The sequence below is a fragment of the Syngnathus floridae genome, chromosome 9, assembly GCF_059516105.1.
Source record: "Syngnathus floridae isolate MCC-2025c chromosome 9, RoL_Sflo_1.0, whole genome shotgun sequence".
Taxonomy (NCBI): domain Eukaryota; kingdom Metazoa; phylum Chordata; class Actinopteri; order Syngnathiformes; family Syngnathidae; genus Syngnathus; species Syngnathus floridae.
In genome coordinates this window covers 6,665,866-6,693,510 of record NC_142421.1, presented here as the reverse complement: position 1 = coordinate 6,693,510, position 27,645 = coordinate 6,665,866, and the positions used below count along the sequence as shown (strand labels likewise).

The 27,645-nt window shown below is 41.3% G+C and overlaps 2 protein-coding genes across 2 annotated transcripts; one reads left to right on the top strand and one right to left on the bottom strand.

Moving 5' to 3' along the window:
* Positions 1-1,257: 1,257 nt before the first annotated feature.
* Positions 1,258-15,925, top strand: cnnm1 (cyclin and CBS domain divalent metal cation transport mediator 1). The gene is made up of 10 exons (XM_088384760.1): positions 1,258-2,728; positions 6,108-6,251; positions 7,044-7,184; positions 7,399-7,568; positions 8,220-8,319; positions 9,071-9,213; positions 11,214-11,457; positions 12,213-12,317; positions 12,516-12,617; positions 13,048-15,925. The coding sequence occupies exons 1-10, from the start codon at positions 1,342-1,344 to the stop codon at positions 13,125-13,127; spliced, it is 2,616 nt and encodes an 871-aa protein (XP_088240886.1). The 5' UTR covers positions 1,258-1,341; the 3' UTR covers positions 13,128-15,925.
* Positions 15,926-16,000: 75 nt separating this feature from the next.
* On the bottom strand, positions 16,001-19,482 carry got1 (glutamic-oxaloacetic transaminase 1, soluble). The gene is made up of 9 exons (XM_088384762.1): positions 19,303-19,482; positions 18,478-18,659; positions 18,268-18,391; positions 18,035-18,147; positions 17,863-17,967; positions 17,626-17,776; positions 17,361-17,526; positions 17,133-17,275; positions 16,001-16,998 (listed from the first exon to the last, which is right to left on the bottom strand). The coding sequence occupies exons 1-9, from the start codon at positions 19,409-19,411 to the stop codon at positions 16,859-16,861; spliced, it is 1,233 nt and encodes a 410-aa protein (XP_088240888.1). The 5' UTR covers positions 19,412-19,482; the 3' UTR covers positions 16,001-16,858.
* Positions 19,483-27,645: the final 8,163 nt, after the last annotated feature.

The following is a 27,645-nucleotide window of genomic DNA, read 5'->3' as shown; positions in this document are numbered from 1 at the left end:
GGTAGTTTCGGCGTTTTTTTTTTAATTATTTACTTTATTTGATATTTATTTTTATGCACTTACCGATCACTATATTACGCATTACGGCAAAACGGATTCATTTCAGCTCCTGCAACTGCAGGTATAGACAGCCGGTGGTTTCTGCCACCTTGAAAAGTTGTCATACTAAAAAGTTTAAAAGTGTAAGCTGACATGGATATAATTTAGTTCTCATAACAAGCCTACTAAACCTAAAATAAGTAAGAAAATATCAACATAAATACTTTAAAAAGTTTACCGAGTAATAGTTTCTAATTTATTTATATGTACATATTGGAAATAAATATTTCAACACGAACAAAATACTTAAAAATACGTTTGTATAGCAAATAACCGAAATACATGTTATTAAATTCTGGGGAAAAAAAGTCAATAGAAAATAAATACCAATGTTCTATCGGTTTAAGATGAGCGTGATTGAATTCGCCTGTATCCTGGGCATATGAAAATGCGAATAATGATCACGCAAATACGAACAAGTATTTTGAAAGTCTAAAAAGCAAACAAAGGAGAAAATGGTTCGTGTATAATTTAATTCCCCTATATATGCATAGGAAAATGATTACAATGCGGAATTTATAACGTTTATTGAGTAAATGTATGCTATGTACAAATACCTATCAAAACACACTTACGACGTTGTTGTATTTGGTTAAAATACCAATTAATTTATTTCAATAAAGTAAATAGAAATGATAATTCGTTATGTTTCTTTAGGTTACAGGTGACATAGATGGTTGGGATTGGAAGGTATTTAGGTACAGAAGCACTCTCCTCTCACTTGTACTTAAGTGACTGTTCTTGTAGTCAAAAGCCAGTACTTGAACTAAAGTACGTCCCCCTTCACTTATACTTAAGAACATCAGTCATGCTTGGGACTTGGCAAGAACTCTAGTTCCTTTGCTGAAATGGAAACGGCATTGGTTGAAACAATTGACAATGCTGCTATCTGGTGGTGAATTTAAGTACTACATAGAGATGATCTCGTTTTACCTTTTTGCCTTTGGGAAAGTTATGATGAAGATGATGATTATTATTGTTATTACTATTATTTTTTTAAGTTCATGCTGCCGGCTGTTATTAATGTTGGCGTGTATTTGACACGCATTGGCGTGCCCCCCTGATTCTATTTTTAGCAAGTGGCAGAAAGCGATGGAGACGTCACGCAGCGTGTCATGTATATTTAAAGGCTGCGGTGCATGTTCATAATGTGACATACCCTCGGCTGCGCTCCGTGGATATGCGGCTCCGTCTGCAAACCACGTGACCCTGCCAGCTTCCCCCCCGCGTCCTTCGTTCAGCATGATGGCTGCGGATGCTGCTCCCTGCCGCATCCTGCATCCTCTCTTTATCCTCTTCCTCTCATGGTTTGCAGCTCCTGCCACGGCTCTGCTCGGTGTCCGTCCTGAGGACACCCAAAGCGGCGAGCTGTCCGTGCAGGACGGAGTGCTGAGAGCCACGGAGGGGACTCGCTTCGTTTTGAGGGTTTACTACACAGAGCATACCCGCGTGAACCGGAGCGGGGAGGCCGAGGCGGCTACCGCTGCACCGTGGATCGCCTTCATTGAGGAACCAGAGCGGGATGCGGGACGCTCCAGGGGGAACCCGTGTGAGGTGGAAAGCGCCCGGAGCTCTGACATTGAGCTACTGGGCTCGTTTAGATCCGCCTCCAGCCACAACTCGGTGCTCGTGGAGCTCCTCGCCAAGCACCTGCGCCGAGGCGAGGCGGTCAAGTACTATTCCATGTGCGCATTCGACGGCGTCAAATGGGAGCACTTTGACACGAGAGACTTTTGGCTGGCGGTGGTAGAGAGACCCGCCGAGGCGGACGCGTGGCTGCAAGCCGGCGTGTCCGTGCTGCTCTTGGGGCTCTCGGCACTTTGCAGCGGGCTCAACATCAGCATGCTGGCGCTGGACCCCGTGGAGCTGCGGGTACTGCAGAACAGCGGCACCGAGAAGGAGCAGAAGTACGCACGGAAGATCGAATCCGTGCGCAAACACGGCAATTATATCCTGTGCACTGTAGTGTTGGGTAATGTCCTCACCAACACTTGCTTCGTGGTGTGGATGTGTCAGATTTTGGGAATGACTGCGCTTTCCACCGCATCCTGCACTTTGGGGATTTTCTTCATTGGGGAGATTCTGCCTCATTCGGTGGCGTCCCGGCACAGCCTCGCCATTGCGTCCAAGACCCTGTGCGCCACACGGCTCCTCATGCTCCTCTTCCTGCCCATCGCCTACCCGGTCTCCAAGATTCTGGACTCCCTGCTCCACCAGGAGATCTCGAGCTTCTACACGCGGGAGAAGCTCGTGGCCATGCTGCGTGTCACCGACCCGTACCACGACCTGGTCAAGGAGGAACTCAACATCATCCAAGGAGCTCTGGAGCTGCGGACCAAGACAGTGGAGGATGTTCTCACTCCTCTGTCCGACTGCTATATGCTGTCCTCGGACGCCGTGCTGGACTTCAGCACCATGTCCGACGTGATGCAGAGTGGCTTCACCAGGATCCCGGTGTACGAGAACGAGCGGTCCAACATCGTAGACATCCTGTTCGTCAAGGACCTGGCTTTCGTAGACCCCGACGACTGCACCCCACTCAAGACCGTCACCGAGTTCTACAAGCACCCCATGCACTGCGTGTTCAACGACACCAAGTTGGACGTGATGCTGGAGGAATTCAAACGAGGTAATTGAACACTGAAGTGAATCCTGCTCCTCTTGGATCAATGCCAGGGCGCCAGACTATTGGGAAGGCGGTGCTGCTGGCTTTTAAGGCACCATATGCTCTGCTTCCCATTCTCGACCTCTCACCACCTATGGTGTGAGGGGCCTTTGAAGTGTGTGCGTGTAGTTAAAACCACACCAAAAACCAAGAAGAGAAGTGCCATGTTAAGCTCACAGTAGGCCGTGGCCATGAAGAGCCTTTCATCCCTATGGAGAAGACCAGATGTGAAATGTGAAACAGTGTCCAACCGAGGGGGTTCAAGCAGAGGTTGCAGAGCTGACAAGCGGGACGGAGTAGGGTCTCTCTGTAGGGATTCATCAATGTAAGACATTAGGTGCATCATGGAAAGACTTCTAAAATAGAGTGGCTAAAATGCTGTATCGTGCTAATGAATTAGGAGGATACAAGAAAAACAGGAGGGTGGGAGGAAGTACAAAAATTGGAACTGCGAATTCACAGGTGTTGATCTCCACCCCAAAAAATGTCATGGGAAAAATGTTGTAAATAGTGCAAAATGTTTTTGCGTGACCAAAACAAACACTAAAAAGTAAAATTAAAGGTAAAAGTTAGCGAAGCTGTTGAACGGAAAAAAAAAAATGCTGACAACGTGTTTTTATTGACACATAAGTAGCGTGCCAGTGAAAGTTTCAACTTTGATTATTATGTGAAGGGAGACATATTGACTTTGGAGGGGAGGATCATAAATGACATTGCATTTACAGGTCAGGAAGTCCATTGCTTCATCCCGCTCAGGATTATGACAGATAGCTTCTGGGTCTGTTGACTCTGTTTTTTTTTCACTCATCTTCCGCTCCGCGGGAGGTTGCCATTCAAACCGACAGGGCAATCATGAAAAATTCAACTCCAACCTTTTACCTTTCCTGTCTGGCGGCTTCCTTCATACTTTGATGAATTAAAGGCTCCCACTGCTCAGGCAGCCCCGCTGTGGGAATGTCACACTGGGATTACTGGGGTCAGTCTCAGTGCGGATGTGAGCGGGAAATGTCACGAGTGACAACTGCTTGCGCATGCACTCGATGGGCTATTCATTAGGTGCCTCTGCACAATGCGATGAGATCTTGAGGGCTGTTACAATAAATGTGCCTTTTGGACTCACTTTTGAATGACAGGTGGAGATAGCTTTTCCAGTGTCACTATTGAAATCGTACACAATATTGCAGATTTTATTGATATAATATCCTTTTCAGGACTAAAACATCTGTCTCTTTTTAAATAACTCTTAGGCCTACTATGCTACTGTATTCTAACGTTGCTCGTAATGTACTTGGAGAGCAAATATTTTTTTGAGTTAGTTGGTATTAATTTTTTTAAAACAGAGATAGACTAAACTTGAAAAAGTATAACGTAAGAGAAATGTGACTTTTCAGAATGCTCATGATAAATTATCAATATCATGAGAGAAATGTAAGGCTTAGTTAGATTATTGGTTATCACATCTGCTTCATATTTTTGTGCGTCTGTGGGGTTTCTTTTCCGGGTTCTACGACTCCCTCCTACATTCGAAAAAAAAACCCATTCAGAAACTACAGAAAATGCATGGATGAGTTTTATGAATATTTAATTTGACGATATGCAGTTGTTTATTATGTCTATGACGTTCTCGACATTTATTATTAAATTTAAAGAGGAAGCATTACAGGCTTAATTTAATAACCAAAATATACCCAACATATAATTTTAAAAAATCATATGGAATCCCAAGTGTGATGTAAAGTTTTGAGTTGAACAATAATTTAATTGCCAGATTTTTGACATGCATTGCCATTAGAGTATACCTAATGCAGTGGCCACTAAGTAAATGGATGTCACCCAAAATGCAATATCTGTATAAATGTAATGCAGCGAATACATTACAGAGGACAGTGAACGTAATGTGATGTGCACACAACAACGCATCATGGGAAGGGGAGCACTGCAAACTGGTGGAGCAGAACGATTTGCAAAAGAGAATGCGCATCAGACTCGGTTTTACTTGGGGCATGTGTGTGACTGCCTTTGTGTGTGCACGTGTGTGTTCTGCAAGGGTATTATGTAACCTACGAGTGATGTAATGCAGTGCCCGGGCACATCAGCAGCTATGAGGGCACATCCGCGTCTGACTCACCTGAGCTAGTTAGACAGGTTGACGTCATCAACTCAGCCAAATTCACGTCGACTTTAAGTAGTTTATGGTTTATGTTTTATTCCATGTTATCAGAATTTCTTAAACAGGTTAAATACTTGGGTTTTTTGTCCATAATTTTTTTTTAGATTTGATTGTTCTTGAGAATTGCATGGGTAGACCATCCAAATGTGGGTCATGTATAGTTCACAGGGGATTAAAAGGTTTGATCCCTCACTAGTGATCGCTCTAAATCTCGTTTGAACTGGCTCAGTAGAGGCTAGATATGTGTCTAGTGTCTCTACTGGCAAATGCTTAGATAACCTATTTGGACAGCATACAACAGCCCCTCCAAAAATCAAATTTTTGTGCAGCATGTTTTGAATATTGTGCACACTTGATGCTTATAATGTTTGACTAAGTTGATTTCATGCTGTCATAGTGTTTTTGGGCAGTGTTTAAAAACAGAGTTGGCAGATGCAGCCGTCGTCGGACCGATTGCATAATAATGCTTTACGTAAGGGTAGCAGCCAAATCTTCCCGTAGTGCCAAAGCATCTCTAGGCTAAACCCTCAAATACCCAATGACGTCTTGTCTGAGTCTCAAAAGGCATGAAAGAGTTGAAGGAATATCATGTTGAAGCTCGCATATGTGATACGGTTCCTGCAGCTGCATTAATGCTCATTTTCAAGGAGGCTTTTTCTCAGTGTTGCATGACAACTTTGTCTTATGAGAATGATTATGTATATAATTGGAACCTCTAAAGTCGAACCAGGAGATTGTATTTTGGAACGTTTAAGGCAAAAATTACACAGCAGTAAGACCCCAGTGGTGTCTCAATACTTTTTTCCAGCGTATCTGTGAGAGTGTTTAATTCTTACACCAGCAATTGTATGGCAGTTAAGAATGTAAAGCTGTTACTTTAAAAAATGTTATGACAATGACAGGTTGGTGGGGCTAAGCAATTATAATTTAATCTATCTATCCATTTTCTATACCACTAATTCATTTATGTACTTTGAAACTGTAGTGGACATAAAACTAATCCCTGTGGTACCCCAATATTATTTGGACAGAGATTGGACTTTATCCCATTTACTTTCACAATAAAATACAAATATTTCCGATCGCAAAATAATGAAATGTAAATTCAAAATTATTAAAATGTACAAATGTACCCATACAGCATCATCTTTTCATCTTTTGTGATCAACACAGGCAAATCCCACCTGGCTGTGGTGCAGCGCGTCAACAACGAAGGCGAGGGTGACCCCTTCTATGAGGTGATGGGCATCGTCACCCTGGAGGACGTCATCGAAGAAATCATCAAGTCTGAAATTGTGGACGAAACAGATCTTTATAGTATGTTTACATGACAAACACCAGCATGCTCTTACAGCTGTGTAGAAATTGGAACCTGCAACGTCACACCCCCCTAATCATTTCTTTATATTTAGATATGGTGAAGCCGCACGTGACTCTTCAGTGCCGCAGTGGTGCCTTGACTTACAAACATAATTATTTTCATGACCCCGTTCAGACACAAAAGAGGAATTTCACAACGATGTGACTCAGTAAAATGTAGTAATCGCTTCTCAGTTTGCTATGTCATTAAATAGGAGAGTGTAACGATATTTCCTGAAGACTACTGTTCACAGATGTTTGCATTACTATGAATAATTTATAACATAATCACTCTTATTATTATTCCCTTGATCTATCCCCTGTTGTTCACAGCTCAGGATTAATACATAATGAAATAAGTGAAATCACCATAATCCTTTAATTGCCTGGAATAGAAATAGTAATCGCCCATGTGCTTTTTTTCTATATATGTGTCATGATTTAGAGGAAAATAATCAGTTTAATTGCATGTAGTGTGTGGGTGCACATTTAGTAATTATAGTGCATACAGTAAAGAGAAGCTTATGTCTGTATGGCACCAGCTGTCTCTATAGCAGTTATGATTCATCTGAGGGGATGTAATTTATTAAATACCTTCACATCTGCAGAGGATTAGTCTTTTATCAATCAGATATGCGTGCGGATAATCCAATGCAATCCGTGGCTGTAAAGATACCCATGACTAATTTAGCGTGAGTCAAAAAGTAAACGTGTTTAAATACCTGGCTTCGTCATATGTGTCTTTCGCAGCTGATAATCGCACCAAAAGGCGAGTATCGCACCATGAGAGGAAACAGCAGGACTTTTCCATCTTCAAAGTAGCAGAAAATGAACTGAATGTGAAGATCTCCCCTCAGTTGTTGCTGGCAACACATCGCTTCTTGGCTACAGGTAGGTCATGAGATCCAATGGGGACCTGTGGAAAGTTAAAAGTCATCAAGGGTGTCATTCTGAATTTGGCCAAAACATACCTGTTGGTACTTTTTTGGAGAGAACACCAGATCCTACTATTTGCTTTGAGATAGGATAGAGAATATGACAACATTGGTGTTCTTCTCTCCCCCTCCCATTTTGCTGTGTGTGTGTATGTGTCGCTGACTGTCAGAGGTGGAGCCGTTCAGGCCGTGTCACCTGTCAGAGAAGATCCTGCTCCGTCTCATCAAGCATCCCAGTGTGGTGCAAGAACTCAAGTTCAATCCCAAGAACAAACACGCTGCGCAGCACTACCTCTTCCAGAGGAACAAACCCGTCGACTACTTTGTCCTCATCCTGCAGGTAAAGATGCAGAGTTTAGTAGAACATCATTTAATCTCAAGTCTCGATTAGCTTTATTGCAACAGTCAGTTTTGAATGAGTAACACCACCACCCTTTAATACACATATTTAAATGTTGCAACTCACATTTTGACATTACAAAAATCACACAAACAAAAATGAAAACAACAAAAAATTTGATTTTTTTTTTTAATGAGAAAAAAATCTACTCTATTTTATTATATTTAATTATACATCAACAACAAAAATAGAATTTTGTCACATTTTGCATCAATTGATTGGCTTTTGTGCAGCTGCCCACCTTGGCCACCTGGTGGCAGTAAAAACAGACAGCTAGATAAACAAAGATGTCTGAGCTCCTCACAGAGGATAAAAAATGTATGACCGGTTCAACCTTAAAAAGTCTTACTTGTAAATAGTGTACTGTATGTTTTCTGCTGCTCACACGAAATGAGTTTTTGGGGCGGTACAAAATTCAACTAAATTCAATAAACAAACGTAATTTGGCAGTTTGGAATAATAAAAAGAAAAAATTGTGCTCAATATTGCATATACAACACTGATTAAGTATTTTTTGTGTGGGCAACTCAATTGAATTGTGGGTTGATGTGGTGGTGACATGATGGGTGAAAAGAAGTGCTGACATTGCAGGGACGGGTGGAGGTAGAGATTGGAAAGGAGGCCCTCCGCTTTGAGAACGGAGCTTTTTCCTACTACGGCATGCCAGCACTCATCCCACCCCTGCCGATCGGTAAGTACATCCATGATAACCAGTCAATATAGTCAACTGGGGGGGTCTCAATAGGAACTAATGGTAGTGTTGACGACGGCAACAAGGAGTAATAATAATTGAAGGAACTAATTAGACATTAAAATCCCTCCAAGTGTACAGCCGAGCAGTAGCTGTGGGAAGAAAGTAATTAAAAAGATGAGATTGAGAGAGAATTTCCCAGCGGAAGAACACAACCTGACACGGATTATGTGAGCTAAAACTGCCTCGCGAGCAAAAAAAGGTTCCCAATTTCTATAATGTGCACTTTTGCTCTTCAAGTGTGTGCGCACATATTTGGCCTTTCACTGGTAGGCTTAAAGCGACTCCAAAATCTCTTAATCCCAAGATTAGGACATTGCTAAAGTCCATACTTTTTCCCATGTCCTGCTCTTTAGATCTTCTACTGTGGAAAAAAAGTCAAGCAGCACAGAAAGGGCTTTAGTAGCGGAATGTGAGGATGCCTTAAATTACAAGTATGACCAAAAAAATTAATACAGGAATAACAGTTTCCAAAACTTGAGTAACTCAGTAAAATGCTTTGAAATTGGTCATGTTTTGTAGAGGATAAATAATATATGCCTCTGAATATGGTTGTATTGTGGGTCTCCATGTGTTGCTCCATCTTTTGCAATCAATCAGTGTATTTTTATTTTCTTCAATGAGTATTTAAAATTATTTTTATGCTACTCTGCATCTCCCAACAGTGTTTTTTCCCCAATTTTCCCTGCAGGACAGCGATACAACTCTCGCAGCAGTGGTCTGAACCAATCAGACTCGCTGCTGAGCGGCGGCAGTGTCGGTCAGCTCTCATCGGGAGGGCTCTACTTACCGGACTACTCAGTCCGACAGCTCACAGACCTACAAATAATCAAGGTGACTAACACAAACTACCGTAATTTCCGGACTATAAGTCGCGGTTTTTTTCATACTTTGGGTGGGGGGGCGACTTATACTCAGGAGCGACTTATATATGTTTTTTTTTCACAAATTTTTACTTGATCATTAAGACATCACTTAAAAGTATAGTTGACCACTTCCCATGTTATTTTTAGTATAGTTGATCACTTAGCATGCTTTTATATCTTTATCTTGAACATATTCAAAACATAAAAAATAGAGAAAACATCAAATAAAGCAATTAACACTTTAAAGCACCATATCCAAGTCCACTGTCTGTTTGCTCCTCTTATATTTATTATTATTATTTATTATTATATGTTTATTTATCATTTATTCAACACTCTTATTTATTCATTGTTTATGCCTTCTTGGGTTTTTTTGTGTTGCTTGTATGGATATGTGTACTATCTCACCGAGGGATAGTGGGAACGTAATTTCAATTTCTTTGTGTGTCTTGGTATATGAAAAAAAAAATCGACAATAAAGCAGAGTTTGTCTTTGATAAAACAACCAAATAAACAAAACAAAAAACTACATCTGAAAAAATATATATTTTCAGACGAAACTGGATGAGGGCGCTTTAAATTTCACCGTTGGCCGTGACTCATCAACTGGGTGGGCTTAAGAAAAATGGCACCAAAAAGAAAGTCATATTTTGCAAGTTACAAACTTCAAGTTGTAAAATATGCAGCTGAAAACAGTAATCGAGCAGCAGAAAGAAAGTTTGGAGAACCGTGATGTACCAATGGATTATTATTTCAAGTGACGTCATGGGCACCGCGCGGCGCGACCCACGTAAGGACGACCGGCGTCATTATCATTCTAATTATCATGATCATTTCTAAGTGACACGGAGGACAAAGAGTTTAAAGGAATTAAGGATTTGGAGTGACATAGAAGGTTTGAAAAACTATTATGGCTTTTACGCACGCCCGGTCCTACTCTACTGAGTCGGGGGCCGGCGCTCGGTCGAGTGGCTGTCCGCGAACGGTGCATGGGGCTCGGACATGGCCATTACGCACGCCCGGTCCTCTGCCATGGAGCTATCGTCTCTGGAAGTCCACGCCGCCACACGCTTGGAAGTTTGTTTTGTGGAATAAAGAGCCGTTTACCAAACCCACGTCTATCCTTGTACTTTGTTAACGCTACAATATAGTTATATAGTAGATCTGTGGAATAAAGACGAGGCTGACGTCAGGGCGCACGCGCGGCGATGTTGACAAAGGACGAGGAATTTGATCGATGGATTTAATGGATTTAAAGTGCACGGATGGTTTGATAATATTATTGCTTATATTATAGTTATTTGAAATATAGTTTATCTATCGTTATATGAGCCTGTGGAATATTTTGAAGTGCAAGCGCCCTCAGCCGCGAGCAGCCATTGTTGACAAAGAACGATCGATGGATTTAATGAATTGGAGGGACACCGATGGTTTTATAAACATGTTATTTGTGTAATGGTTGTCCTAAATCACTCTATATGTTACGTCAGGCCCGTTCTCAGCTCCTCATTTGTGTTTGTCACGTTAGCATACCTATCGTTTAGCCTGTTGCTATCGTATCGAATGATTGATGGATTTAATGAATTGGAGTGACACCAATGGTTTTATAAACATGTTATTCATGTAATAGTTGTCCTTAATCACTCTATATGTTACATCAGGCCCGTTCTCAGCTCTTTGTTTGTGTTTGTCACGTTAGCATACCTATCGTTTAGCCTGTTGTTGCTATCGTTTAGCCTGTTGTTGCTCGTTCATGACTGTTTTTGGTGTGGGATTTTGTCGAATAAATTGCCCCCAAAATGCGACTTATACTCCGGAGCGACTTATATATGTTTTTTTTCACTTTTTGGGGCATTTTATGGCTGGTGCGACTTATACTCCGGAGCGACTTATAGTCCGGAAAATACGGTAATACTAATTAAGGACGTGACAGCTGAATCTTTCCCCAAACCGTGACCTTTCCTTCAGATACTCAGGACACACTACCAGAACGCCCTGACGGCCACACGGATGGACAGCTCCCCGCAGACGCCAGACCCGGTAGATGCAGATGCTAAAGGGAGGCTGCCCATCGTGGAGGCCCGCTCCCACAGCATCGCTCTCCCCCTCACCAGCGCCCACACCCGCCTAGGATTAGCGCGGCTAGCTCAGCTGCATCCCCATGTGGGCCTTCGCAACACCTCCAGGCTCAATCAGAGGAATCGAATAGTTCGTAAGTTGGGGAGTCTATAGATTTTGATATTGTAACTGTGTATGACAATTTTGTCAATTGAACGTGGGCAGTACAATTCATTGAAATAAAATAAAATCACAACATGCTGTAATTTCCTTCCCTATAGATATACAGAAGGCAGGGAAATCATTAGAGGTCGTACAGTTCTGCACCACTGAAAACTTCTAACATATTGCTAAATAAATTTCAAAACATAATAAATAAATAAAACAAAACATAGCTTTACTATCTTATGTAAGAACAGATTTGTTGATATAGTTTATATTGGATCTTATACACTGTTGTTGTGGCTAGCGCATGAATATATTTAGAAGGGCATCTCAAATCCCCGTTTAATTATCTTTCACAATACTGCACCATAAGGAATTTACAGATAAAGCATGTGATGAAGTCAAAGTCCCATTATGCTTCATCTCCCAAAAAGCAACAAACATGGCATGCGCAATCTGCTCTTTTTTATTATTTTTTTTCAGGGCTTAAAGGATTTCCCACAAGCCATCTGTAGTCTGCTGTGTGATAGATGTCACTCGTCTTCATGTCAATAAGAAAAACCAACAGATGGCTCAACTGCTTGTCAATAACAGAGACTAATGACACTGCGTCATAGTCATAAGACTTTAAATCACATTGCACCAACTAAAACCTCTCCTGATTAAACCACCAATCTTGGAATATAATTGTTTACCTGAAAAAGCTGATCAATTGTCTTGGTTCTACTGCTTCTATTCACACAGGCAGCAAATCGGATGGCCAGCGGAGTCCCAATGACAGCGTGTTCCTCCGGATGGATGAGATTCCCTTCATCCAAGAAGATCGACCAGAGAATTATAGAGAAAACGGTCAGCCCTGTTAAATAATATGATTGCTGTTTGACAAAATGTGTATATAAAATTGGGCCTCAGTGATTGGAGGGTGTGCAGACTTCTGCAACCACATTATTTCAGTTGTTTGATACCATATTTTGTGTAAAGTAGGTATACAAAAACTTAAATTACTATAAATCTTCAACCAACTTTACTTTTTGTGTTTTCTTTCAGACGTGCCTATAGACTCTCAGCCATCCACCTCTCCTTATATCAGCTCTCGCTCTCTGTCCAGCTCTGACGAGAACGTCGGGAAGAAGCTGCTGCGTAAATTGAGTGAGTGAAACATCTGCTATGAGCACATCAAGGAATGCGTGTCTCCTCTAACTGGTTGTGTCAGACTTGGCAACTGTGCATGGCGTAGCTTAGCAACAGATGAGGGGTTACTGCAATGGTTACTTACAGATGCTAAGCTCCCTGTTGGCGCCAGAATGACATGACTCATTTATTTATTATTTCATTTGGATCAAGGGATGTTTGTGTGTTGTATGAGACAATGAGACTCGGAAGGTCTGATTGCATCACACCCACTTAAAATGGTGAGTGTGGAACCCCAAATGCATTTGACCACATATGTTCCACTGCATTTTGTTTTGGTTCATATCATAGTTACCGTAATTGAAAATGACCTGAAAGGAACAATGACTAATGACGATGGGAACCTTTTGTTTGCCTCTAAATGTCAACATGTTATCCTTGTTACCAGGTAACAAGAGGAGGAAAAAGTCTCGGGATGGAGAAAAGAGCTTGGAGGAAGGTCTGGAGCAGCCTCCAGTGACAAGCTAGCGCACCTCTTATTTATTTTTACCTTCCTTATCCAGCTGGCCCTATCACGTAAACTCCCTGGATGCCTGGGCACCTCCCTCCAGGAGCTAATATCATCATTGTTCTATAGTTACCGATGCGCTCAGGTCTCCACGGGTACTCTGTCCCAAATCTGCCTCCCTTCACAAACTCCTTCTGTGATTGAGACAAAAAGGGAATGATGGGGGGGGGGTTGAATTGAAAATTCCCAACAGCAATACATTGGATTAATCAGCCTTATGTGGTGGGAACTAAAGCCTCTGATACGCCTTTCAAAGTGAGCTGGTGCCAGTGCTGGTTGGGTCCATGTGTTAGTGCCAGAATTTGCTGATTTAATATGGCCACTAGGGACCTTTGCTCGCCCGTGTATTAAAATAGAAGCCTGTTTGGACAATTCCAATGACTATTTATATAGTGATATGCAAAGGTTGAATCAAGACTACTGTTTCACCTTGATTCTGAAATGTTTCTACAGTTAGTTGTTTTATTTTTTGTTGCTGGGTATCCCTGGTGAATCAACGTCCGACATACCAAACGGTTGCTCAGCTACCAAGTGGAAAAATTACCCCTAAGCACTGGCACCATCTTGGTATGAAAGAGGTATACAGTCAGTAATTTAAGCCATAGTGTCAATGATACATGTTCTTGTGACTATTTAGGAGGATAATGCACTCAAAATCGATGCATTTCAGTAGAAAATGATATAAAATGAATGTAGCAAAATAAACAAATAAATAATTAAATATATAGGCACCAACTTTGAAGATCACCCATCCATTCTGCTGGAGGTGAGGGAGAGCCTGGCTTTAGTTGAAAGACGATGCGCATCCTGGGTTGGATAAAATATGAAAGCATTTTGTTAAAAAAAAAAAAATCCGGATAATACACATTTTATATTTTTCTTGACTTTTTTGTATGATTTCCTACTAAATTGTCATGAGAACATGTTTACCATCAGCAAAGAGGAACAGCCGTTTTGTACTGAGCCAACTGGAATTGTGCCATAATGGCGCCATCTACTGGCGACGCACAAAGAAGAAATACCACTACTGTACAGACCAAGAGCACAATTTTTACAGCAGATTGGAAAAAAAAATAAAAAATAAGAGCCATATTCTTCTGAACTTGAACGACAGCTAGTTGTAACTCCCGCAGACTTCAGAGGGGCTTGCACAATTTTCAAAAGGAGATACTTTCGTACCTGTTTGTTTTTATATGAGATAACCAAATAGGATGTAAACAATAGCAATATGTATAGTGGGTGGTGTTCCTTTAGCATCAGATACAATTTCAATTGCTAATTCTAACATTGCATGTCCTTGTGTAGCTTTAGGAACTATCACATGAAGTGATACTAATGTGATGCCATATTAATAATAGTGCAATAAGAGACAATTCTGTGCTACTTGAAACACGGTGAAACCTCTAAACTCAAAGGCCACTGATGTGGTACAATTCAGAATTTGACACAAATTTTAAGAAAAAAGTGCCTGTAAAGTCATGCAGAACCAAGAAAAGTCTAATTCATTTACAGAGGACTGAATAACAAATAAAAGTCTCTTAATGTGCTCACGGTTGACGATATTAACAACAAAGTTGAGCATTTAATTGCTTTTAACTTTGGAGGTTCTACAGCATTACATTTTACATATTGACAATGCCCATAAAAAACAATATTTTCCAAATGAGCATCTAGCATGTCATCCATCCCAAAATACATTGATTTTTATAAGCATGAGGTGCCTAAATCCAATTGTTGATTCGGGACATTAGTTCATAATGGCATCTGTTTCGATAAAAACATCAATATTTGGCACTAATACATCAAAATACATGACGACAAGAAGTAGTGCAATATTTTGTCACCCCACGTCTTTTAACACCACACGGAAGCTGCCTACAACTATGAATAAGCTACATATGTGTTTGAGGATGTCTTAGGGCAGTTACTTATAAAATGTTATTTGCATGTTTGTTTATTTAAAAAGTAAAGTAAGATTATCCCCTTTTAGAGAGCCCTCCTGTCCATATTATGCATGCTGAGGCAGGGGCAGTGCATGAGTAGCTTTAATGCACTTTACTGCCCCCCCCAAAAAAAAGAAACTCATTTAAATATTACGCTACTGTTACTTATGTGTATGATCCTCACATTTCCTTTAAAGGGCATCTTTAAGTTGCAATGACATGGAAACTTGTGGGTGCAAACAAAAAGGCCTTTGGATACTTACGCAAGGACATCAAAAGCAATTTTGGATCATCAACAATGGGAGTAAACAATTCAGCTTACTTTGTTGAGTGGATCTAGAAGAGAGAAACTTGAATGTTGGATCAATATGAGGGAAAAGCAATATGACGCACATGCTGACGTCAAGCCTCTTTTGAACACACAGTCGGCCTGCAAAGGGGAGAAAGTACAGAGGGTAACGCGCTGCTTAGCACTCGTCAGAACTGGACCAACTCGATATTTCGATATGCCCGACTGACACCTCCTCACATTTTGCCATTTGTATTATATAATGGAATTTAACCAAAGATAATAAAAAAATGAAACAAACCTCAAATATATTTAAAAAATATATATATAATTTATTATGAATTTCTTTTGTGTATTTTTTTTTTTATTCAACGTCACTACTGATCTGCTGGTGTATTTATTTTCTTGTCACATTTTATTATTTGAATGACTAAGCGCAGTACTGAAATATGAGAAACTGAACAAATGTCTAGTAGATTTCAACAAAATATATTATAAATAATAAACTGGACCCTCTTTTGTCTCATTTTGATATACCATTAATGTATTTCTCTGTCTTAAGATGCACATTGATTCCAGCACAAATGACAAAACGGACAAATGTGATCTAAATGCATTTATTGTGTTTTTCTCAAGAACATTTATAGCTTGAATTTATGAGCACATTAAGACTAAACACAATAAAGCTTTAGTGTCTTATGTCTATGTTAAAAGCTCCAATAATACAAGTTTGAAATAGCTGGACATTTTTAATTGTCCTGTAAAAGACACAAAAATACAGTGAATAAAATCTGTGGTTTTAACAAATCTGTTTGCGACTCAACTACCACATTCTGTAAGACTTCATTATCATAAGGAGGAAATTTCCCCATTTCTAGCTCAATTTAATACCAAATTTGGCATTTCCTTAGCATCTTTATACAATTAAATGGAAAGTTTCAGGTCTTAAGAAACGAGCATTAATCTATTTTATTTTTTAATTAAAAAATTCCCACTTAGAATGAAATTGACATCTAAGCAGGTTAAATGTCAGTGATGCACCTTCATTTTAGCCATTGCTGGATTATTGTAAAGTGTTCCAAGAGCTAAATTTACATTACCAAGAATCAAAGTGTGCAGGATCTCTTCCTGGCTATGTCCCAGTAGTAATAGGATCAAATTAAAAACTAAATTAGAAATGACAAAACTTTTAAATGCCCACTCTGAACACTGAATTACCTCTCAAGGGGAAGATTACTGAAAAGTTCAACGTTATAAAAGCAGGGGTGAGGAAAACTTTTTTCCAATTAGTGGTTATTTAATTTTTCAAAAACAGTTCCTCTTATGATTTTTTTTAATTATTTTAGAATTGTCTTGTAGGTTGGACCAAATGCCCTCTCCTCTGGCTGCAGGTTGGCATTTCGATAATGTACAGTACTTGCGTGTCCTGTGAAACAATGTCAGTGATTGAGGACCTCTTCTACTGGACCTTAGTGACGGCCTCGTGGATGGACTCAGCCACGTAGTTGATGTTCTTACTGGTCAACCCGCACATGGTGATGCGTCCGCTGGACATCATGTAGATGTGTTTCTCCTTCACCATGTATTCCACTTGTCTGGCTGTGAGGAATAAGCATGGCGGAAACGCGGCTGCATTACTCCAGATGTGTAACAGCAGGAACACATGTTTGAATTCTTAGCATAGCCGAGTTCATTCAAACTGAAGCGGTGCACGTGCACGTGTTTGTACTCACGGTTGAGTCCGGTGAAGCTGAACATGCCAATTTGATCTGTGATGTGGTCCCAGGTTCCTGGCGTCCCCAGAGCTTGGAGCTTGGCTTTCAGCTGGGCCCTCATCAACAAAACCCTGTCAGCCATGGTCTTCACATTTTCTTTCCTGGAGTCACACAAATAAAATGTTGCATTTGAGAACACAGCACTTTCATATCCCTCACACTATATTTTGAGCTTGGACCGCTGACCATTCGACAAAGAGCTCGGGCGAGTTGAGAGTGACAGCCACGATGCGAGCCCCATTACTTGGTGGGTTGGACCAAGTGGTCCGCACAATTTTCTCCATTTGGGACAGAACTCTCTTCAGGTTATCAGCATCACGAGCCACCACGGTCAAGTTGCCGACACGCTCGTCTGATGGGAACAAAAGATAATTCCTCTTTGGGATTAAATATGCCTTAGGATTTATCTGCCAATTTGTATCGACTGTATTTACTTGCATGCGTGACTTACTATAGAGGCCAAAGTTCTTGGAGAAAGATTGGGCGCAGAATATTTCAAAGCCCATAGAGACAAAAAACCGGACAGCCCATGCGTCTTTATCTAGGCTGCCTGAAGCGAATCCTTGATAAGCTGAGTCAAAGAACGCAAACAACTTTCTTCTCTGGCAAAGAGCAGAAAGAAAAATCTCATTACACATGCACACTCTTGATCTTGTGAGGACAACTAATGCCACAACATTGCTAGTACCATCATAACTTCAGCAATCTGCTTCCACTGCTCCTGTGTAGGATCTATGCCAGTTGGATTGTGGGCACAAGCATGCAAAATAAAGATGGAACGCTCTGGGCAGCTCTGAGGAAAGGAAATACAAAGTTCAACTTTGAAGGCGTAATTCCAGAGGTCACGTCGTGCTGTTTACCTCCAAGTCGGCAAGGAAACCAGAGAGATCAAGTCCTCTCTTCTGTGCATCCCAATACTTGTAGGGACGGACATCCTCGAAGCCGGCATTGGCGAACACGCCATTGTGATTCTCTAAAGCAAATGAGGAGATAGTAAGTCTCTTCTTTGGGTTTGTGCTTTGGACAAGTCAAGCTAAATTGTTGTATTTTTATTTTTAGAGAGTCAAACAAAAAAAAGGTATCTACTGGGTACCCCAGGTTGGTGCAGACACGTAGACTGGTGTCTTTGTGTTGTTGTTTCCGTTGTAGAAACGTCTGAGGAACTCTGCTCCCATTTTTATCGCACCAGTGCCACCAAGACACTGAACCGCCCCCACCTGAATGGGACAAACAAAATATCTAAACAAAGCTAAACGGGAAGAACAAATCCAGTGGTCGAGTGCATGATTAAAGTGTAACACACCCTGTTCTCCAGGATAGCAGGGCTGCTGTCTCCCAGTGCGATTTTGGATGCTGAGGATCTAAATTCCGGCAAACCCAGGATGGATAGGTACTCATGGTTGAGCTTGTCATCATTGGCAATGATCTTTTCCACTTTTTTCACCACCGGTAAAACCCATGGCTTGCCATCGTCTGTTCGGTAGGCTGTATTACAAGTCGACAAAAACAAAAAAAAAAAAATCAAATTCAGAGCTAAAGTCCTGGCTTAAACAACTTGATTGTGCTTCCACTGCTACAAACAACCTATTGCGTGGCTTGCATCATACCGCGTCCAATTGATTTAATGTGAAAATGACGTTTTGGCCTACATTCGCCATCTGTCATGGTGCGTCTTGTTAAAGGTGAAGGGATTACAACGCCTCATCCTCCTGCACTTAATGGACTCAGGGAGAAGAAGAAGCAGTGCCAGTGACCACGCACGCACGCACACGCCTGCAGCATTTCTCATACGATTTTTTTGCAAAGCAAGAGGCCAGGATTACTACTGGTAATCTGATTACAAATGAAAAATGTTGCACGGGACTGAAATGTGTGGTTGTTTCACAAACAAGAGGGTAGTACCGTAGTTGAACTGTAGAGTTAGAGGTCATTGTGCAGGTTTGCATCACTGATAAGAGCTGTTATTAGATTATCGACTGTTACTGTTCATGACTCACAAATGAACACAAAATGCATTTTATAATGAACAGCAATCTCAGGTGCATTTGGAGGAAGAGAGAGGCGGAATTGCAAAATGAACTGCAAATAACGGGTTCATAAATTAAATCAATGTTGTGCTCCAACTTACCCCCAACACCGAGGTTGACTTTGTGTGGAAATTGGTCATTATTGAAGTCCTGTGTTAGTTTAAATACGGCAACGGGTGCCGCTTGGGGAACTTCGCCAAACACAGACATTGTATGTTTTCACCTTAAAAACAATCTGACAGCTACACAAGAATGCGACAAGCGACAGGAAGGAGGCACTTTGCACTTGGATATAAAGAGAACGGGAGTGTGACGGGTGCACCAATGGGAATGTCGCTGTAGGCTCCAAACCAATCACAGTCGGTCATACAAGTCAGGTTAAAGTCCAAAGTCGAGAGAAGGGACCAAGCGGCGATGATTCTGACCAATGGGCGCCTCTGTTGCTCGACTGACAAGCAGTTAAGTCAATCAACTATAAAAGCGCTAGTTGGAATTTAGATGCGGGTAACGTTTATGGCCACAAGATGACGCTAGAGCTCCTTCTTAAAGTATTTCTAATGCGTGTTTGAATGGGTGATTTATTCAAGGGGAGTCCAAGTTTACTCATACTTTCACTGAGATTTTATTATAATACAGGTACTCTTTTAGAAGCAGTATAAGTTTAATAGTTTAATAACTCACTCACACTTGATTTGGTAAAAAAGTCCCAATTTGTGCCACTACAAAAATAATGGCTAGATTGAGTGAAAAAAGGTTCTATCTCTTCTGTGCATCTGTGGTTTAAGTTTGCTGTGCTGCAGACAGAACAAATTAATAATTTTCTAAAGTTCGTCTTCTGTACTTTTAATGGGCAAACATGAGGAATTATTAATTTCAGCAAACTGAGATTAGGTGACTGTATCAAGATGAAACCTCCTCGAAAAAATACATCATAGGGAAAAGACAAACTGACTTTCCTAAATGCGAAAACTTTCTGAAAAACTATATTCAGTGACAAGAATTACAGCTTGCATGAAAAAAATAACGGTACGTGCTCTTGTATTTGATCTCATGAGATTGAGCAGGTGTACGCAACATTGTTACCGTGAGCGCACACGTCAAAAGACGCACAATCAAAGTGTCGTTTGAGTTAAGAGCATGTGATGGTAGTGTAAATTAGACGGCGCATGGATCCTCATCTGTTGTGTCCTGAGGGTCTGCGCTGAGCTCTGCTATAAACATGCTGGCTCCACTGTGCTGTCTGCACCACTTGAAGTGGTTCATAAATAAATGGCTGCTCACCCCAGCCAGCAGCTTGTTGGAAGGTGCTTCAGTCCTTCCACACGGGAGGCCAGACACTCTGTCGAGTGAAGATGATGTCCCTGGGTTGTCCACATCAAAATCATGTTATTGTTTTGACAGCATTAACAATAATAATGATGATACTGCACAAATTTCCCATGAGTATGTTGATCAGAAAATATTACTGAAAGTTATTGCTTCTCATCATTCTCATGGTAAAAAAAAATAACCAGATTTTTTTTAAATTCCCGCTAATACTGAAAATGCCCTCCCCATAATAATCAGTGGGTTATCTGAGTTTTGTGATAAGCGATGCCCCTGCCCCGCAACTCACACATAGCTTCCACTGTACTTCCCTTATTTACAAATATGTACAGCACAAGATGATAATAAAAACAATGCAAGCTCAGATTCAATTTGTCTGTACCTCGATCAAATTCACCTGAATACTCCCAGCGCCAAATGTTTGACAGGGTTCCAGCTGGTGTGAGATTTGGTCTACTTTGTGCAATTACTCAACTTTTAAATTGTCAAGTGCGCTCAATGCATGTCAAAAGAAATACCCGCAGGTCGTCGGAATGCCCAGCATGACGCGGAGAGATGAACCAAATTTCCAAACAAGCGCATCCGGGCTTGCGTCGGCACGAAAATCAGGATATACCACTTGCTACGCTCGAGCGCAGTCGCACTGTCGGCGAGTGTCAATCCTTCAGTGTCTCTGGTTGCTTGGTAAACAGACAAGCCATACTCAAACTCTGTCCACAATCTGCACCATGTTTAGAGTGATCACGCATACTATGCATATGCTTCAGTCATGCAATCATTCTGCCTATCCAGTGGGAGTATGTGTATATCTTGCTCTTCCCCACAAATAATAATAAAAAAGTACTCACTAGGATTGCTCACCACTTTGTCAATACCACTTTTGCAGCAAATCCATCCTCAAGCCTTTTTAAATGTTAGGTTATAATTCTGGCACACCTATCTTTGGGCAGTTTGCCCATTCTTCTCAAGCTCCATTAGGTTGGGCTTCTTTCATGAGGTCATTATGGGTCATTAAATGTAATTATTCCATTTGAAAGTAAAACTGTAACAAAACAAAATGTGGGGGAAAGGTAAGGTGCAGTAAATATTTTCCAGTTGCATTTTTTGGGAGTGATGCTATTGCAGGAATAATAATGTTTTTAATAACCAAAATACCAATAAAATAAATCTTCTTTTGAGATATTGCACACTTTGCCCAATAATCTCATCCTCCTCACTCATCTCCCCACTACATTTTGACAGTCTTGATGTTTTCATTCTTTCCGACCAGGTGAGGACGTCTACGTTTGCTTTCGCTGTCAGCCCTGCAATTATGGGATTTGAGCTTCTGGAACAAGGCTTGGGGGCCCAGAGCAGGGCGGGGTGTGTGTGATGTGAATGTACCGGCGAGGGGCCCCGGGGGGCCCAATGATGTGACGTGTGAGTCAGAACAGAAGACGAAGACAGAAGAGGCCCCTGGCGAAACGATGCCCACAATCGGGAGCGTCACATCCAGATCAATGAGAGAAACCCCCCAAATATAGACAGAGAACGTCTCTCCATTTCACTACCAGATAATTGACATGTGGAATTTTGGAATCAGCTACAGAAGGCATGTCGGAAAAACAAGGGGTGGTGCCAGGTGCTTTATCTGTGTTTTGTTTGCATGCAAGTTATCCTTGCTGCTGTGCTACGCTGACACTCACAACACACAAAGGCGCACATTGAGGCACAAGACAGACACATTCCAGCGGCCATATCAATGGAACACAAACACGAGTGTGTGTGCGCGCTTGCATTCCGAAAGGGACGCCACAGCCCGGCTCACATGTTGCGATGGCCTCCCTGTGTCTTTCCGGGTCAGGGAGCTGTGGTGAGTGACCACCTTTTTAGCCGCCCGCCTTGTTTGTTTTCTGAAGACAGCGTCATCAATTCTCTAACAAGGAACGAGACACAGTCACAACACGGCGGGGGGACGGGGCCTCCATGTGTAGTCTAATGACTGACTATACGCCGCCTGACACGTGTGTTTTGGTGTGGGCCTTCACAAGTATGTGCATGCACGCGTTTGTAGGCTCCATTTGATTTCGCCACGTGCTTTCAACAGAATTCAGCAGGAATTTGGAGGCAAAAGTCAAACGTAATATATTTAAAGCAGCTTTTCCCAGCAATTTGAGCTTATGACTTAATTTCATATAGCATCATCATGAATTAATTCAATTACACTCACCCAATTACAAGGAGATCTGTAATTGACAGTCAGTGGGAGAAAATAGATAAGATAGAGGCACAAGTCTGTCTTAACTCACGCTAGTTTTGCCAAAATAGGACTGAGCACAATATCAGAAGCATCCGTAACAAGAGCTCAGCGGAACGTGGCTAAACCCATGACCGTGATTTTGTGTTGACACTGTGTGGCTTCAGTGGTTTGGGGTCAGTAAATATCAACGCTAGCCATTGTAGCATTAATAAAGCTAATAGCTACAAAGCCGCCGTTCTTGTTCATCATCAATCATGCTCTCTTATATTTACCATGAATTTTAAACTGACGTTAGTAAAAAGTCAAAAATAATAAACCCATCACTCTTGCCATCAAATAAACTTCACAACTGATGTGTCCATTTACTTGAAAGACATTTTGAAATGGGAGGTACCTCAAATAGAAGGACGGCAGAACACGCCTCGAACTGACCGATGCATTGAGAAACAAAGACGGGAAGTGGAAGACTCCTGTCATTAATTTTTACCCTCGAAAATATTTTGGAGACTTTATTCAAGAAGAATCAAGTGACCTAACATTTATGTTACGAAAAGTAATAAATGTTACTTATACAGCAAAACAAACATTCATTCCTGGATGGCGAGCGCAACATTTCCCACAAACGTGTTTACATGTTGCAGTCAAGATATTTTATTGCAACGTTGCCTTTTCCCCCTCGAGAGCCATTACACAAATGATCACGATGAACTTAATTCAACCTTTTGATTTCGCCAATGTTATTTCAGCAGTGTCCAAGTATGGTCGTCGCTTCGGGAGAATAAAAAAAAGGTCTAAACATCCTCCGTCACGTCTTTATCTACTTGGCCTGCGTGGCGACCGGAGGATAAACATATTTAGGTTGCACGTTTCCTCCGAAACGACATTCCCAACACTGTAGATCCCACACAGCACAGCCCTTAAATCTCCCTGTTAACACTCATATATACAAACACACACCTGCTAGGGCAAGGCCGTCTGGGAGAGAATTACAGCCAGCTAATTTATGGGACCCCGGGGAGGGCAAAGGCCAGGGGATCCAGACTGGTCACTTCCTCCTCTCATGCGCTCCAAGTTTGGCATGAACCCTCCCGCATCGCAAAAACTGGGCAGCGTCCGTCTGCCAGGAAAAGAGCAACAAGAACGGAGCATTCGGGTGTCTCCCAAACCCAATAAACACAAGGAGGGAAAAAAAAAAAGGCAAACAGGTTAAGGCGAGGGTCCCATGCTCGAGCTGCGGCCTCCCCATTTCCTCCAGAGAGAAGGCGCTGTCATCCGTCACTCGGCCCCAGGCAGCGGTACAATAGCGCGGCCTCGCTCCTGGCTACTGACACCATCACATGCGCTGCTGATAAGACACGGCTTCCGGCGCTGAGAACTCAACCATTAATGACAACACAACGGTTTGGTCCTTTGCCATTACAGTATTACAATATTAATGATGGCCGTGAGATAAAAGAAGAGGAAAGCACCTAGGGTCGTCCGTTTTATGAATTCCACCAAATTTGGGGGAGAACAGCGCAAGATGTCAACAAGTCTCAGTGGATTAAAGGATTAACGCTGAAGACGTAATGTTTTTTTCACAGCACACAAAAGGTGTTACAAAGTATTACAAAAAGCTTACATACATTCTACATGATTTTTCTTTCAGGAAAGGTGTAAATGTAATGCCACGAAATTCTTTTGAGCTACATAAAAAAAAAAATTACATGAAATCTCGCTCCTGTAAGAATGTATAATTTCCGAGCAAATAAATTGTCCACGTTACACATCTTGTGAAAACCCCCCAAACAAACACGGCAGGGTGACGAACGCTTATGTTAGACAGTTTTACTAAAAGTGCTAAAAGATATTAAACAAATACATAAGTGGGTGCCACAGGTGAAATTTAAACAACGCTTTGGGGCCTTAAGACTTGCACAAATTGCTGAGTGGACATTTGGACTATGATGTAAATGGATTTGGGCAACATATTACGTGAGAGTACACCTGCCATTCTGCAAAGAGACTTCTGCTTCAACAGGTTTGTCGATCCAACACACGGAGACAAGGCTGCAACTAGTCGAAACCTGTTCAGCAACGCCTGGCAAGCCACCAATTCTTAAAGAGCTCAAGCAGTGAGTGAATTAAGGGAATGATTGAAATTTGACTTCTGACTTGGAGGGGGGGTGTTCCATGCGGAATACATACATGCGAGCTGCAGCTTATCTTGTTCCTAGAACGGCAGCGGCCCTACAACCTCACCTCTGTGCGGGCCCAACCGGGAGGCTTATCTCCTGACGATTTGGCGATGAAGATGATGTATTGGCGGCGGGTACGGCGAGCAACTCCTTGACACTCGGACGGGGGAGTCTGGGTTTTGTTACAGGCAGGAAACAGACTCTTCCGCTCCGTAAACAAGCGCACTCCCCTAGTCTGCACTTGTGGAAGGGCAAGGGTGGTATTGGCACGCGAGGACCGCCTAAAGATGGCCGCCTGGTCGCACGCCTGCCTGTAATTAATGGCCGCCATTCTACATCGAACAAAGAAAAAAAAATATTTTTAGCTTTTACCCTAGCTTGCTAAGCAATGCATTACTTTTATAATTAAAACACAAGTCTAAGAAGTAAAATGCACAATTTTACAAAGTTGCAATCAAATAAGTTCCCCATACACAAAAACAATAGAGAAAGCCTTTAGCTTTGACGCTAGTTTGCTAAGCAATGCATTACTTTTTTAATTAAAACACACGTCTAAGAAGTAAAATGCACAATTTTACAAAGTTGCAATCGAATGAGTTCCCCATATACAAAAACAATGGAGATAGCCCTTCATTGACTTAATTTGCAAACAGAACTCTAACATATTTACACAAGAGGATTGTTCACTTGTTGCTTTAACACTCATATACAGGATTAAATAAATATTTAGGAGACACCATCTTGGTGTGGGTGTGTTTTGACAACCACATTCCACTCAAGTCAGAATAAAATCAGTGGTCCGAAATCCTTTAAAAAAAAAAAAAAAAAAAAAATCACGCGAAAATCTCTACGTCATCTGCAGGTAACTAAAACTGATTCAAATCTGATTTGTAAACCGCGTGTTTATTTTCACATTTCATACCATAATTCCTCTCTGTGCTTTAATGGCCCGTTTAAGGGGGAAAAGACGTGCGTAAACCGCAGAAGCGCCTAATCTAAACAGCATCTCGTTGATGGCGAGCGGATGAGATTAAGCCGGCATGCTTTCTTTTTCTTTCCACACGGTTTAGGGCCAATGGGCCCTCGGAGCCTGGCGCCTGCACTTGGGCCACAGTAGACAGGTAAGAACAGAGGTGTCCCATTTCAACAAACACGCGCCTCCCTTTGACACGTCGTTACAATTCCGACGTTTATTTAAGTGTTTCGGAGCGGAGTCAAATTAACTTTCAAAACGCAGTCGGCAATATGAAATCGATAGACCTCCGCATCCTTTTTTGATGTTCAAATTGGAACATAACTATAGGAAAAATAATTTCCGTGCACTGAAAAACAAAAAGGATCATATAAACTGTCGTAAACCTTGATTATATATATTTAACTCACAAATGCATAATTTATATATCGTCAAATTGGACGAAAATGCTGACATACAGAAAGTTTTCCACTCACCAAAACGATTGATTTCAATATGCTTATGTTTTTTTTTCCTGCTAAGGCAGCGTATTATATCGTAATTCAATGTCAATATTTTAGTTCAAATTAAGTTATAAGTTATAAATAGACGTTTAAAGTCTAAAATACAATCTCGGACATCCTTTTCTGGAGTATTTCGCACCGTCTAAGCGTTGTTATCTTATCCATTATAGCCGAGACAGGAAACAAAGATATGCCTAATCTATAGTGGTAATGGGACGGTTTGGATGAAGAGAGAGAGAGAGAGAGAGAGAGAGAGAGAGAGAGGGGGGGGTCTCATTCAGCACTCGCTTTTTCCGCTTTTTGAAAATATGTAATATAATTAATATGGGGAAAATAAAATGCAGTTTCTCAATTGTTTTTTATGTTGCCATAATATTCCTGCAGTGATTCGATGCAATATGGGCTCATGGTGCTGAAAGCATGGCTGAATTAAATTCAAATGTAAATTAAAACATGGAATAAAATGAGACATGACGGCATCCATTCTGTTATAATGTCTATTGCGGTACATTTTTAATTTAAAGTATAATGGACTTTTTGTATAATGGACTTTTGATACTTTTAACTATTTGACTTTTTTTTTTACAATGCAGTATTTATATTTGTACTTAATTGCTTGTTTTAAAACATTTATTAAAGGGCATTTATTGAGCTTTTTAATGCAATACATTTGAATTGAATCATTATTTAAATGCCTTTTTTTTTCGTTTTCCTGTATAGAAGCAGTGCAAGTGTTCCTTCTAATGCTTTTTAGGAATAAGACCTCAATTGTGATGAACATGAAGGCCTACTACAATACTACATTCGTGTATCTGAAATGTCATAGTGGTGGTCTAGGACAGCAAAGTATTTTTTGAGTGGTGCTTGGTGTGAAAAGTTTGAGAACCATTGTTATCATTTCATTTTCAATAGGCAGGGGAGTTTTAAAAGTGGTTAAAGTGATCACACATGCAGGAGAGAGAGAGAGAGAGAGAGAGAGAAAGAGAGAGAGCGAGAGAGAGAGAGAGAGAGCGAGAGAGAGAGAGAGAGAGAGAGAGAGAGAGAGAGAGAGAGAGAGAGAGAGAGAGACTGGATGATTTAAATCAGTCCCTTCAGGGAGGGAGAAGACAGCATCTTGGCTCATCCAGCTCTTTCTATCTCAACTCCATTGAGCCAACCAAACAGGATCGGCCCCCCTACTCCCCGCCCGCCCCCCACTCTCTCCCACCTCGCCCTGCAGTCATCGA

What these genes read in the sequence shown, in the direction of transcription:
- cnnm1 (XM_088384760.1), top strand. Translation starts at nt 1,342, where the DNA reads ATGATGGCTGCGGATGCTGCTCCCTGCCGCATCCTGCATCCTCTCTTT. An exon ending in GCTGGAGGAATTCAAACGAG is followed by an intron (nt 2,729 to 6,107) that starts GTAATTGAACAC and finishes TGATCAACACAG; the next exon opens with GCAAATCCCACCTGGCTGTG. An exon ending in CATCCCACCCCTGCCGATCG is followed by an intron (nt 8,320 to 9,070) that starts GTAAGTACATCC and finishes TTTTCCCTGCAG; the next exon opens with GACAGCGATACAACTCTCGC.
- got1 (XM_088384762.1), bottom strand. Translation starts at nt 19,411, where the DNA reads ATGTCTGTGTTTGGCGAAGTTCCCCAAGCGGCACCCGTTGCCGTATTT. An exon ending in CTGCTATCCTGGAGAACAGG is followed by an intron (nt 18,392 to 18,477) that starts GTGTGTTACACT and finishes TGTCCCATTCAG; the next exon opens with GTGGGGGCGGTTCAGTGTCT. An exon ending in GTTTCCTTGCCGACTTGGAG is followed by an intron (nt 17,968 to 18,034) that starts GTAAACAGCACG and finishes TCCTTTCCTCAG; the next exon opens with AGCTGCCCAGAGCGTTCCAT.